General features: G+C 47.9%; 3 protein-coding genes across 3 annotated transcripts; 1 reads left to right on the forward strand and 2 right to left on the reverse strand.

Annotated features, from left to right (window-relative positions):
- Positions 1 to 714: 714 nt before the first annotated feature.
- On the forward strand, positions 715 to 8,191 carry RAV1 (Regulator of V-ATPase in vacuolar membrane protein 1; the record flags this gene model as incomplete). The annotated part of the gene is made up of 13 exons (XM_066130974.1): positions 715 to 731; positions 806 to 980; positions 1,049 to 3,337; positions 3,389 to 3,829; positions 3,890 to 4,136; positions 4,194 to 4,444; positions 4,515 to 4,743; positions 6,117 to 7,312; positions 7,414 to 7,422; positions 7,474 to 7,619; positions 7,685 to 7,899; positions 7,953 to 8,065; positions 8,117 to 8,191. The coding sequence occupies 13 exons, from the start codon at positions 715 to 717 to the stop codon at positions 8,189 to 8,191; spliced, it is 5,403 nt and encodes a 1,800-aa protein (XP_065986952.1).
- A 90-nt stretch (positions 8,192 to 8,281) lies between these two features.
- On the reverse strand, positions 8,282 to 10,016 carry rmt3 (Ribosomal protein arginine N-methyltransferase rmt3; the record flags this gene model as incomplete). The annotated part of the gene is made up of 3 exons (XM_014690286.1): positions 8,282 to 9,156; positions 9,229 to 9,345; positions 9,401 to 10,016. The coding sequence occupies 3 exons, from the start codon at positions 10,014 to 10,016 to the stop codon at positions 8,282 to 8,284; spliced, it is 1,608 nt and encodes a 535-aa protein (XP_014545772.1).
- Positions 10,017 to 10,405: 389 nt separating this feature from the next.
- Positions 10,406 to 13,539, reverse strand: Uso1 (General vesicular transport factor p115; the record flags this gene model as incomplete). The annotated part of the gene is made up of 6 exons (XM_014690285.1): positions 10,406 to 10,495; positions 10,549 to 10,659; positions 10,756 to 10,926; positions 10,987 to 11,206; positions 11,259 to 12,493; positions 12,556 to 13,539. The coding sequence occupies 6 exons, from the start codon at positions 13,537 to 13,539 to the stop codon at positions 10,406 to 10,408; spliced, it is 2,811 nt and encodes a 936-aa protein (XP_014545771.1).
- Between the last annotated feature and the right edge of the window lie 604 nt (positions 13,540 to 14,143).

Here is a 14,143-nt window from a genome sequence, read left to right on the forward strand (position 1 = left end):
GAACGTGTATTTGATGGCTGCTCTTGTGCTGCAACTATCGTGCTGGGCCTGTGTTGCGTGACGGGTCTAGTGCATCTTCGCACTGTATAGACAGATGCGCGTGACTCTGGCACAGACTTGGACAATGTCCGTTATTGACCAACGTGCCAAAGCCGCTCGCTGGTTCCGTACTCTGCTGTGGGGATGCATGGCAATGTTTGTGTCTCCTTCGGGTTAGATCGAGAGTAAATGGAGTGAGTATATTCACACACAGCTCGGGTTCAATACGAGGCTTGGATGTCATCAGCAACCCGCCACATATTATCAGTTGCGATTGTGTAGCTAGGTCAACGACCATGGTTTGTGAGTACAGACGCAGTAGATGGATATCATAACCGTCTCATTTGATATGCAAGTCCGTGTAGCAATCTATCACTGGAAGGACTAACCTGAGCAGCATTTTGTCTTCAGGGTAGGCAAAAGTTATCGAACGACATGTGCCATTACATAATGTACCTATTGCGTCACTGGTCCAAGTTCCACACGTGCAGGGCTCCAGCAATTTACCAAGCTAAAAATCGCTGTGACTGGCATGAGTAGCCTGCAAACAAGAATGAGCCAGCCGCCATATTGACATCTAGACATGAGAAATATCATTGAAATCCGGTAGTATGATTGCCGTCCTTCCCGGCCAACCCCCACCAAGGCTTCAAGGCGTAACGACTGGCTTTTGGGATGGGCGTCATCAAAATGTGAGTTGCCCCCAATGACCTAGCTAGACCCTGCTCTCATACCATCTGCCCCAACAGGTATATATAAGCGGCAGTGCCTTCACGATACTCGATGGGGTCTACCGAATCTTGCAAACGGTGTATGACGACGACAATGAACAGCAGCTTGACGCGATTGCTATCGACGAATTATCCGGAAAGATTGCAACTTGCACAGCAGAACAGGTCCGCATATATCGGCCACTTATTCTACAAGATGACAACAGAAAGGTTGTGCTGTTTCCCTTACAGGCTTGCTCGCACTTGACACAACGTCCATCATACTGATATTATCCCAGTGGGCACAACAGTCGTGTTTTGATATACCACAAGCTATTTCGAAAGCTACCTGCGCTTTGTCCTGGGGCGGATCCGAAGAGCTCCTAGTAGCCTCAAACTCACTTTACCTCTTTACCACAGCCTCATTCCCCGTGAATATATGGCAAAAGGTCTTACCCAACCCGGCCAAGTCTGCCATCATCTCACACGACTCGGCATACATCGCTTCCATTGGTCAGCACGATTGCCTGACCAAAGTTTGGAGGCGACTGGTCTACGGTGCAGACGAAGTTCGATTCGACGTGACGTACCTTCGCCACCCCGACATAGTTGTTTCTATAAGATGGCGCAGACCACATCGTCCAGATCAGTCGGCGGACAATGTCCTGTATACAATATGTCTCGACAATTCAATCCGTGTCTGGATCCCAACGGAGGCAACTGAAGGTCGACACTGGCAACTGCTGGGCCGAGTTGATATGAACGAGTCTGCCATAGAGATGCCAGTACGATCAAACCCTCCGCTCATATTCATTGTCGATGGATCTGAACTTACTGCTGCCGTGGAGAAAGCTGTTAAGGATCGAAGGGCTGATGATCGAAGTACGGACGATGCAGCTCTGGATCCGCTTGTTACTACTGTTGTAAACAAGAATCCTGAAATGTGTGTCAGTATCGACAAACTTGGCAATATGTCTGTATGGGCACTAGAGAATGTAGGGAACAACAAGCCTGAGCAATTCAAGGTCTTTAGCGTTGCGAAGTTCAAGCTGCCGCATTTTGAACCCATGGACGAATTCTTGAACGGCCAAGAAGGAGGGGGACACACTGAGGTTCAAAGCTACTGTGACAGATCAAGTGGAAGGCTTCATATCGTGCTGCACTCTTTTGATGGCAAGATCGGAATTTTTTCTGGAAACGTGGCGGACCTGTTGGATCCTAAAAAGAATGATCGACGCCTCAACCTCCAAACCGTCTGGACTGGACATTCTGCACCTGTCAAAAAGATTGTGCGTAATTTCAGTGGTCATGCAGTGGTTTCACGAACTACTAGCGGAGAATGTATTCTCTGGAACCATTCTGCCCTCGATGGTGAGCGGGAAGACCAAACACTTATTCGTAGGTCTGTCATACCGGAAAATGGCAATATACATCGCATCTGCGTCTTACGGAAGGGGCGATTTGTCGTCCTTTTATACCACAAAGCTATCGTCGTCTGGGATTGCCGTAATGGATCCGCATCGCGGCTCGCCGAATGTTCCTTTGAGACGCAAGAAACACCTCTATGTCTTATAGTGCTTCCTCGACCGCGAAATACACAATATATGTTGGCTTACATTGCCACAATAACATCCAGCGGCCACGGAATCGCGTGGGAAATAAAACTCCCCCAATATCTTAGCAATGATACCACAATTGGGAATGTGGTAGGGCTCTCTGAATTCTGCCGGTTCGAGCTTGCCACAGCAGACGAATTGAAGTATGTGCTCCCTGTGGACCCAGCTGGAGCAGCTCCGTCTATGTCTGGTTTTCTTGACATATTTGCTCGTGATGTAGCGATTTCATACACCCGCTCCGGGAGAGTAAACTTCTGGGCGGCACGTGTTAACCTGGCAAGCCGAGCGGTGGATTGGTTGTCGACATCCTGTACGGAAACTGGCCTGCTGGACCCGGCACTTGCAAGTGGTAGCATGCTTAAAAAAGCAGCTTTGGTGAATCTCACAAGATCGCAACTCACTATTTGGGATATCGGTGATTCACGTCTTGAGTATGATATGGACTATGAGGCACACCATAGTATCCAAGACCTTGATTGGACGTCCACTCCAGATGCACAGGCCATTCTGGCCGTTGGGTTCCAACATCGTGTCATACTACTGTCTCAAATGAGGTTCGACTACCTGAATAAAGGACCAGCGTGGGCACCCATTCACGAGATCGACATTCGGGATCTTACAGCACACCCCATTGGAGATTCCACCTGGCTTGCTGACGGCCATTTGGTAGTTGGTGCAGGAAATCAACTTTTCGTTTATGACCGACGTATAGATACAGGGGATTCCTCCATCACACCCATCAGTCATCTGAACAGAGATGATCGTAGGGACCTGTTTGAAGTCGTGCAGAGATTTAATGGTCCCATTCCTATATTTCATCCCCAATTTCTCAGCCAATGTATTCTGTCTGGCAAGGGTCCTGTTGTCCGTCGCATCTTACTAGCCCTGTACAAAACGTTGAGATACTTGATTCCAGGTGATACCATGGACGATTACCTGGGTCTTCCGCTATCAGAGTTCTACATTGAAAATGTAAGTCAGAAATCGCCAGAGAGATACTTTGGTTCTAATGTCGTCTTGTAGACGTCTCCAATAAGCTCGTGGGGCAAAACCAAGGAATCTTCGTTCTTTGATGGCAATGATTGCGGAGAGGACGATATGTTTTCCGCAGAGATGGCAGCGTACATAAACGACAAATTGACGAAGATACGAATCCCCCAGCTCACTGGACACGAACAAATCCAATTGGCAGATATTATTGAATGCGTCGCGGTGGTGGAAAGCCATAGAAGATCGATGGACGAAAATGGAGCTCGGTTTATGCTATTCTTTCGACAGCATGCGCTTCGCAAAGGCCGAATCAATGACATGCACCTCTCGTGGAGAGAAATAAACTGGGCATTCCATTCTGGTAGTCAGGACATGCTGCTGGACTTTGTGTCCCGCCAAAACCACGGGGCCATGTTGTGGGAACAAGCTCGCGAATGTGGAGTTTTCATGTGGCTTTCCGACTTAACAACATTGGTATGCCCATTACTCTTTTAAGTCTTTGTCTCGCGAACGCTCTATGTTAACATGGTACAGCGTGACCACTTTGAAGGACTAGCAAGAAATGAATACACCAAGAGCGAACTGAAAGATCCGGTGAATTGTAGCTTGTTCTACCTGGCCTTGCGCAAGAAGACAGTCCTGCAAGGCCTTTGGCGTGTGGCAAGCTGGAACAAAGAACAAGTGGCCACCCAGAAATTACTAGCAAATAATTTTGACGACCCAAAATCGCGAAGGACAGCATTAAAAAATGCATACGCATTGCTCAGCAAGCGAAGGTTTCGTGAGTTATCAAGCAGACTCAAGGAACAAGGGGTCTATATACTGACCGCTAAGCAAGATTACGCCGCGGCATTCTTCCTGTTGGCCGACCGTCTCGAGGACGCTGTCGAGGTTTGCCTCCGGCAAATCAAGGACCTGCAACTAGCCATTGCCATTTGTCGTGTGTACGAAGGTGACAGTGGGCCAGTGCTTCGAAAACTCATCCGAGATGAAGTTCTCCCTCTTGCCGCACAAGAGGGAAACCACTGGCTTGCCTCATGGGGTTTTTGGATGCTTGGCCGCAAAGACATGGCTGTCAGGGCATTAATTGTAAGTTCTCCTACCGAGGAAGCTGACAAGCAAATGCCAAGTTCGTTATATATTGACTGAATTCAACAAGATGCCTGTTTTTGCGCTTCTGGAGACTCCTTGCTCCCCCGACATCAAGTCTCGCTTGTTCTTGACCGATGACCCTGCTCTTGTTGTTCTATACTCTCAGTTGCGTCAAAGAACTTTGCAGACGCTTCAAGGTGCCTCCAAGATAACACCAAAAGTCGAGTGGGAGTTTGTTCTTCATAGTGCTAAGCTTTATGACCGCATGGGATGTGATCTTCTCGGGCTAGATCTTGGTGAGTGTTCATTCAAAGATGGAGAAGCGGTTTGACGCTTGTTGCGTTTCAAACTTTCTGTCTATCGATGTCTCTTTGCCTGCACTTGAGAATTTTGAAGTATGAAGATGGTTTTGGCTGATGTGATGTGTTAGTTCGCAACTGGGAATTCCAGCAACCTATCGCCACTGGATTTGGTGGTGAAATAAACCCCTTAAAATTGTTACGACGGAGAAGTTCACTGGTAGTGGATGATCTCTCAGCAACAAGACGCAGCCTAGGCTTGGACCGGACCCGTGACAATACGAGCCACGGGCCCCCTAAGTCGACACCGTCAGCATTCGTGGAGCCCGAAGCTTCATCACTACTTGACAGTTTTGGACTCTAGATGTAGATTTTATGAACCTCGGGTTGTGTCGATGTGTCCTGCTAGTTGGGATCCGAGCTTTAACCGACAGTGGGTGTAAAAATGGCAAACCTACGTTGTCAAGTCTTGTGGCAGGCAGGATATGCCATGCTGCCACCCCCTATGTCTACTTATTTAGTCCGAATGGTAAAAAATTCCATGTGCGTAAATTTATCATGATTTCAGCGTTAGGGGTTGAGCAGGGTGTTATCTATCCTACATAGTACCTACTTAGGTATGCTTAGTCATGTCTTGAACCTGGGTAGGTATGTTAGGGGTGGTACTCCGTAGTCAATTGGAGAGTTCATACAGTTTGTAAGCAGGAGTACCTAGTAGATATGGGGTTTAGCCATGGTTCTCGTTCCGCGCGCGTGTAACCAGCATCCTGAAGGCTCACCCATCACGACCGCATTCTCTGGCAGACTTGTTCATCATGGTTCCGCCGGCATTGGTGATAGAAGGGAAAAGCTTCACGCTGCGCAGCGTGGTTGCGGGCCTTGCTGTTGGGACGGTCATTTGTGCGGCCAATGTTTACTTTGGACTACAGACTGGCTGGGTGTCAATAATGTCCATGCCGGCGAGTCTGATGGGTTTTGGAATTTTCAAAATATTGCGACCTCATTTGACCTTCCCGTTCTCTCCAGTCGAAAATGTCCTATTGCAAAGCGTTGCCTGTGGGATGGCTATAATGCCGCTTGGATGCGGCTTCGTTGGAGTGGTTTGGCCCCCCTTCCCTTTTGCTGACAACCACGAGATATATGGCAAATTGACGCGATAACTACAGATTCCTGCTATGAGCTACCTATTGAAACCTGATGAACAAGGGCCTATATACCTCAGCACTATACAACTCATTATTTGGTCACTTGGGCTGTGCTATTTCGGAGTTGTATTTGCTGTACCTTTGTGAGATAAACCTCTCTAGCAACTATATCACTGTGACAAAATTTTGTCGAAAACAAGAAATAAAGCCTGGCTAACAGCCGAGATTGGTCCATATCCTTTCGTAGGAGGCAGCAGGTCATTATCCGAGAGCGACTAAAATTTCCCAGTGGTTTCAGCACTGCTGTCCTCATATCAGTGCTTCATGGCAAACTGTCTCAATCTTCCAAGCCAGAGAATCTAGATAGCGCCGCACGGGGTGGTTTTGCCAGCCTAGTTCCACGTACGGCTATTCAAGACCTCGCTGTGCCAAATACCATTACTGATAGTGGTGCCGAGAATGACATCGAAACTCAAGCAGATCCGCCACCTGACTGCGCATCAAACATGGGACTGCTTCTCATTTGTTTCCTCATTTCTGGCTTCTTCACTATACTGACGTATTTCTTGCCTATCATGCGAAATCTTCCAATATTTGGTACTGTTGCCGCAAACACTTGGCTCTGGACATTGAACCCTAGCCTCGCTTATGTTGGCCAAGGTGTTATTATGGGCACTGAGACAACACTGCATATGACGTTGGGAGCCATTGTTGGTTGGGGTATCCTCAGTCCGTTGGCAAAATTCAAGGGCTGGGCTCCAGGGCCAGTGGATGACTGGGAACATGGCAGCAAAGGATGGATTGTCTGGGTATCCCTGGCCATCATGCTGGTAGATGCCGTCGTTAGCCTCGGTTATGTTGGATGCCGTTCTATTCCCTCCTTTCCAGGAATTAGATTCATTGAAAACTTCAGCAAAAGACTACGCAAAGCAAGAGAACACATATTTGGAGATTCACCTCTTCAGTACACCCTGCTGCAGAATCAGGACGAAGACTTTCAGCCTCATACGCCAGACACCGCCAATGATACAATGGAGGCTAGTCGCGATGGTAACGACGACGTTGATAGAAATGACGATGGCGATGACGATGGCGATGACGATGACGATGACGATGACGATGACGATGCTCCGGCGGATCAGCGTATTGGAGGGAGGTTGGTAGTCATCGGACTTATCACTTCCATTATATTATGCATTGGAACGACCCACTTCGTGTTCGGCGATCTTGTTCCTTTATACGCAACCGTTCTTGCTGTTTTCATTGCTTTACTTTTGAGCATAATGGGTGTACGGGCGCTCGGGGAAACAGATCTCAACCCTGTTTCAGGAATCAGCAAGCTGGCCCAGCTTTTTTTCGCCCTTATCATTCCACAGTCTAACAAGTCCAGCGTCCTGATTAATCTTGTGGCTGGTGCAGTGGTAAGCCAATTCATTCCCTTGCCATATCCCTCATAGCACATGACTATCTGTGTTGCGATGTATAACGACATGACTGGAAATATTACTAACTTACACACTAGTCAGAAGCAGTGAGTGTTGAAGTGCCATGCGTAATACTTTGTATCACCTAACCATGTCAGGGTGCATTGCAGGCCGGGGACCTCATGCAAGACCTCAAAACTGGGCATTTACTAGGGGCTGCCCCAAACGCCCAATTTTGGGGGCAAGTGATCGGTGCCACTGCTGGAGCGATCCTGAGTGCCTTCATTTACCGAATTTACACATCGTAAGCATTTGTTTTGCCAGATCTACGATTTTAGGGTCCATCAACTAACAGACATGACTCTTCAGGGTCTATGCGATACCGGGAGACCTTTTTCAAGTCCCTACTGCTTATGTTTGGATATTCACAGCGAGGTTAGTTACGGGGCAAGGACTACCATATATGGCTAAAGAGTGGGCTCTGGGGGCAGGAATTGTGTTTGCTGTTACAACATTGATTCGAACCGCTGGTGTGGACAAGTGGTGGCGCCCATATGTTCCGGGAGGCATCGCTGTGGCGGTCGGTACGTTTATATATCTATGTACCAGGGCTGACAGGCTTACTAATTTTATTCAGGAATATATAATGTACCGTCATTTACCCTTGCTCGAGCGGTAGGCGGGATCATTTGTTGGTACTGGACAAGAATTCTAGGACGATCGAATGCACAGCTCATCATTCTCGCGTCGGTACGCCAGACTTAGCTCTGTTTATCTACTTGAACATGCTAACTTTTGAAGGGTTTTATTCTTGGAGAAGGGTTCTTGAGTATTGCGAACTTGATTCTCCAGGGCCTAAAGGTGCCGCATTTATAACCAGTATGCCCCATAGATGTTACAGCCGCAGTCATCCAAGTCTGTAGGGGGGAAAGTTGTGCACCGTCCATCAAAATAGTAGATGGCTATCTATTTAAGTTCCCAGCTCTGGCTTCTTTCTTCATGCTCCGTCGACCACCTAAGACGTAGCGTAAGCGCTCGCGCATTGTCAGAAGCGGCAGCGAAGGTAATTTCTCCTGACAGGTGGCGTGAGGTAGAAATCGTTTGTGAGGGGTCTCGTGGACCGGTTAGCAGGAGACCTTGTTTCCAATGAGTCTCTGGCCCGTTCGGGCCGGTGGTGAAAGCAACGTGACCTGGCGATGCGAGAACCCACTTGTCAGGTGTGATCCTTGGTTCAGGAATTGGTTCTGATCTGCATGGGGAGAAGAAATTGTCAAACCAAATGAGAAAACCGTCTGGATCATCCGTGCCAACGTTGAGTTCTGTTTCCCAGTTGGTTGTAAAAGCAAGATCTTCTGCACAGGTTGAATATAGGTCTAGAACTTTGAATGGGTATGCTCTACCACAAAGTGACGATGCAGGCATGCCCTGTACACGAACTTCGTCGTAAATGCCCTCCTGCATTGCCTTCATGTCAAATCCATAGACATCACGCCAATAGGAAACATGATCTGACATGTATGCCTCATCCTTCACAGGTGAGATCCACAGCGTGGCGGAGCTAGGAACTAGAAGACCATCAGGCTTCAGATACTTGTCCCGTGCATACAGCACACTTGGTAGCATTGCCTCGTAGAGTAAACAGTAGCCCATCCATTCACTTACAATGATGTCGACCTCTTTGACGGGAAGTTGGACGTCTTCAATGCTGCCTCTCAAGCATGTTATAATATCTGCTAGGTTGTTATTGAACACGTTTTCTCGTGCTTTGTCAATAATGTCTGATCTGTCAACGGCTAGCACCTTTGCGGCGCCCGCCTTTGCGCAGAACATGCTTAGAATGCCTAGCTCGCACATCAGGGTTACAGCTCAAGAGAAGAGCGCTCTCGAATCTCCGAGAGATTGGACGAACATACCTGTGCCACATCCAATATCGAGCACCACCTTGTCTTTGAATAGGTGTTTGTTCTCATATATGAAGTCTCGGTAGGCATCCGTGCGCACGGCGTCCTTGAGCATTGTTTCATGTATCTCTGTGTGCTATACGGTAAGCAATAGTAAACATGTTGAATTATTCAGGTCCCATACCATGCGCTGCATACGATTCGAAGTAGTAGCCCGAGGAATCTTTTTCTTTCAGGTTTGCCGATGAACTGGGAATCTCATCGACCCCCCACCGACGGTCCAGCGTTTGTTCCACAGCTAGGCGGTAATTTGCAAAGCTTTCACGAATAGAATTCAATTCCGACTGGAGATCTCTGTTTTTCCTGTGCAAGTCCCTGCTTGACTCGTCCAATGTGCCCGCAGTTTCTACCTCGGTATCGCTTGACGGTTGCAGCACTTCATCGAGAGAGAAAATAACAGCGTCGTTGTCGAGTACTGGCTTGAGGAAACGATCGTCCTGAATATCATCAAGGGAAATCTGTGAAGGTAAAGCAATGTCGCTCTTGACCTGAGAGCGGATGTAATTCACTAGCTTCAAAGCTCCAAGGAAATCCAATTGTAGGCGATGAATGTTCTGAACCAGGTCAAAATTATGTTGCTGCTTGCAATGCTGCAGCATTTCTGCAAGTGTGGTGAAGGCCTGCACATCAAAGAGTGATACAAATTCGAAGTTTTCCAGATCAGGCTCGACATCAAGCCAGTTGCTTTGCTCTGAAGTATCTGAACCCGAGGACGGCGATGCAGCACGCAGCTTGTCCATCATGCAACCGGGAAAGTGATTCAAGTTTGTAGGCTGCATAGACTCCTTTGTTGGATATTGAAGAGAGCGCGGGCAGTATGCTTTCTATAGAAAGCTATGTCATATGTGTTGTGGACGAACGATGTCTTTTATTTGTGCTTTTATGTGATGTTCCTAGTTGGCTTTTGTAATATTGTCCTAGGGCCTTCACGAATCGAGTTTTTTTTTTTTGGCCCGGCCCCCATTATTTTGCAAGTAGACCAGCGCTTACCCAAGCGGCTTGGCCTAAATTATACTTAAGGCACCTATCACATCGATTGACAGATGGGACCCGCGCTCACCAATGGTAGCGCCATGATGCAATTAGAGGGGTGGTCAATCAATATCGCTGTAGCGGTACAGCTTTCCCATCAATCCACCTCGCCATCAGTATCGTCTGGGCCATCCTCTTCATCATCCTCGCCCTCGGACACATCCTCACCAAGCTTACGAAGCCGTGTCTGTGGTTTAGGGGTTGTTAGCTGGAGCCACTTTACTCTACCGAAAGATTTACCTTATAACGAGCGACTTTCTCCTCGAGGTCCCCAAATACTATGAGCAAATCATCGAGCTCAGTTTGAGCTGTTCTCTTGGCGCCTGATTCTTCTGACAGCGTTTTCTCAACCTGGCCAGTGAAAGCATTCACACAAATTAGCCTCTACTCATCAATTGGTCATGTCTTCTGTCATCGCGAGCCAGACCATCGGGGCGAATAACTTACACGTTCAACTTTGCGCTGCAGCTCCTCGATCGTTGTCCTGGCTTTTTGAAGCTGCCCCTCTAAATCTGAATTCCGATTCTCTGCTTGTGTTTTCTGGTCAACCTCAATCGCCACCAGCCTGGAATTTTTCTCCTGGAGCTTTTGCAGTTCCAATGCCTTAGACTTATTGGCCTTGGTGCTTACATGTCAACATAGAATATCCATTCGGTATGTTATATGTAGTTGCCTCACCTTGATAATATCAACTTCAAGACGATTCATAGATGCCTTGAGGTCTGCGACCTCTGCATCAGCTCGTAACCTGACGCGTTCAACTTCCGAGTGTGCGGACTGTTGAGCCTGAAGTAGCTCATTCTGATATTTGGCCTCTCTTGCTGCAAGCTGCGCTTGGAATGACGCAATATGGCGCTCCTGATCGGCCAATTTTGCTGAATGTTTTTGGGCCAGCCTTCTGCGGCCAGTGTTAGTATTGATGCATAGACATGAGTCCACCGGAGACGTACCGTAGCTGTTCTTCGTGACCACTCTCTGCATTATCGAAGGAGGCTTTGAGTTTAGATAACTCAATCGCGGCAGCTTCGCTGGATTGGCGATGTTCTGCCTCTCGGCTATTAAGAGCTTCCTCAAGCGATATTATTTTGGTTTTACTTTCCTGTAATGCACGATCCTTGTCTCCGACTTGGCTACGAAGAGAATCCACCAGCTCCCTGGATATCCCTTTCTGAACGCCGTTTGTCATGACAGAGATCTCGAGCTCTGGCGCCCTATCAATTGAGCGTCCAATCCGACTGTAGTTATCCTTGAAAAAGTCAACGAAAACCGAGTCAAAAAAGATATCTGGTAGGCTGTTCCCCAAAGACGGATGATGCTTCTGCGATGTGACTTCGAAATCACGCATAAGAGGATGACTCCGGAGTCGTGTCAGTCGCTCCAAAAATTGCTCTCTATCCAATCTTTTCGAAAGAATAGAGTGAAAACTGGTCCTTGAAAGTGGTGAATCTTTTGTTGAAAATTCATATACAACACCGAGAAGGAATGCACAAAGGCCTTGAATGAGGACCCCCTTAGCAGGAACAGCATGTGATATGGCCTGTATCAAGCTTTGAACGTTGCTTCCTTCAGCCAAAAAGTCGTTCACAGCATCGAGATCCTCAAAGGTCCAGCCTATCAGCAGCATCAAGTATCCAACTGAAATTCTAGCATCGTCATTACGTGTGATGCTGGTGATGAGATGAGCAGCAATCGTTTGTATACTCGTGACGACCTCCTCATCTTTAGACGAGTCTCCTTCTGTGACTTGAAGCAGCCTTGCCTTTGCGGTAGGGTTATCATGTAGCAAATGGAACGCGATGACGGAGGCAAACCATTGGCGGTAAGGGTCACGGGCAAGTGCCGCAGCATCTGGTCGTAGGAGAACTGTCAGGATATTGGCAGATTCTTCAGCTGCTGCCATATATCCGTCGATTGCCCTGGATAAAAAATGAAGCCTGACCTCGGAGTGGTTCGAAAAGTATGCCTTCAAGCACTCGCAAGCCGAAAACCGAAGGTCAAATGCTGACTGATCAAACGAGTTGAGTGTCAAATCCAGCAAGCCATCGATTACATAGGTCTTCGCTGCGAGTGTAGAACTTGCATCCTCCCCTGTGTCAACAAGTAACGGAGCGGGCACCATCAATTGAGCAAAGGTTTCCTGGAGAGGCTTTGCGTCCCGAATCATATCACCACAAGTATTTAATGCCTACGTATAATTGTCGGTTAAGATATAGTCACCCATAAAACGGTGCAAGTCCATTTTCTTACCTCTGCCTTAATAGTGACTTGGCCTTCCTCGCGAGAAAATGCTAACTGAAGAATATTATAAACAAGCCCCTGCTTCCAAAAGGCCTGCTGATTCTGCGAGACGCCCGCTGAACCTGAAAGTAGAAAAAGACGAAGGACGGCGAGGAATGCGTACACATTCCGGTTACGCTGTGCCTGGGCCCATACCGCAATATCGGCATTGGACAGTTGTGCCTGCAGCAGGCCTTCCAACAAACTAGCCAACTTTGAGATGCAACCGGATTCCCGAAAGAGGGATTGGTTGGAAGCATTCCGACGTAAAAGATTTGCTAGAAGAATTAAACAGTCTTCGACGGTTCTGCCACCCTGGGTTAGCGAGCCGTCGGCTGCCACAATAGCAAATATTCGCTCGAATGCATTTTCGAACGCCACCAGTTTTTGTATTTCCGTGGATGTGGGCGTGAGAGCTATGAGCAGGCTGACACACTCGTTCCGCACGGCCTCACGTTGGTCGTCGAGAGTAGCAACGAGCCTGCTTATACCTAAAGGTGCAGTGAAAATGCATTCTTCAGTTCTTTCGGTCCGGGCTGACAGTATAGCTGCGAGCAATTGCAACGAGTACAGGCGCGAGTAAAAGTCGTTCGATTCCACGAAGTCTAACAGAAGTGTTATGTTCTCCTGACGCTGAGTAAATTCGTCAGCAAGCCAAAGAACCACTTCGTCGGAAGCCTCAGGGCTGCTCTCATTGGGGCTAAATAGCATCAGCAGCGTTTCCAAGACGATTTTGACAGTGTCGACATCGTCGCCGTCCTTAGCCAAACTCCCAATGAGACATCTTAATGCGCCAGAGGCCACTGATGCCGGGAAATCTTTAGCAAAGCTCCGTAAGCCCAGTATTGCCGCTCGTCGATCTTCGAGAAGGGTTGCCGAGTTAAGACGGCCGCTGTAAACTGTTATGGTTTCGCTAACGGACTGTTTGGCTGGTGTCGTTGAAATCGAAAACATGTTGCGGTCGTGCAATGCGCCATTGAGCAATGCAAACGCGCCGATTCTAAGGGCGTGCTTTGAATCTTAAGCTGAGAAGTCGAGTGTGGGTTGGCTGCGAAAGCAAAGGACAGCAAACATGGTCTTTCCACACTTTGGTACGGAGTAGAAGTCACGTTGTATGTTTGCCCCTGTTAACATACCAGACGGATGTACGTACTACAATAATGGGGTCCAAAGTACTAGCTGGAGTTTGACCTTGGGCCCACGAGCTTTGTGGCCATCGAGTCAAGTTGGTACCTGAGTGGCCCAGGTTTGTCTTAGCCAGATCAATTGATGAGCTTCAATGCCCAAGTGCCCAAGTGGTAGGTGGTACTCCGTACTTTAAAGGTACTTAAGCACCTAACGCTTTCTTGCAGCGACATTAGGAATATGCGGCTCCACACCACCTTTTAGTCCTGATGACATAATCATAAGTACTTAGGTACTTCAACCTGGCAATTGTTCATTGATAGTGAATGCGCTGGCGACTAATGGGGAAAATTTCAGTTATCGTACAATCCTCACTGTTGTGCGTGTCCTACACGAACCCATCGACAAAAATAGCATCGCAATTGACTGCTTT

Source organism: Metarhizium brunneum, chromosome 4, assembly GCF_013426205.1.
Source record: "Metarhizium brunneum chromosome 4, complete sequence".
In the NCBI taxonomy this organism is placed as follows: Eukaryota; Fungi; Ascomycota; class Sordariomycetes; order Hypocreales; family Clavicipitaceae; genus Metarhizium; species Metarhizium brunneum.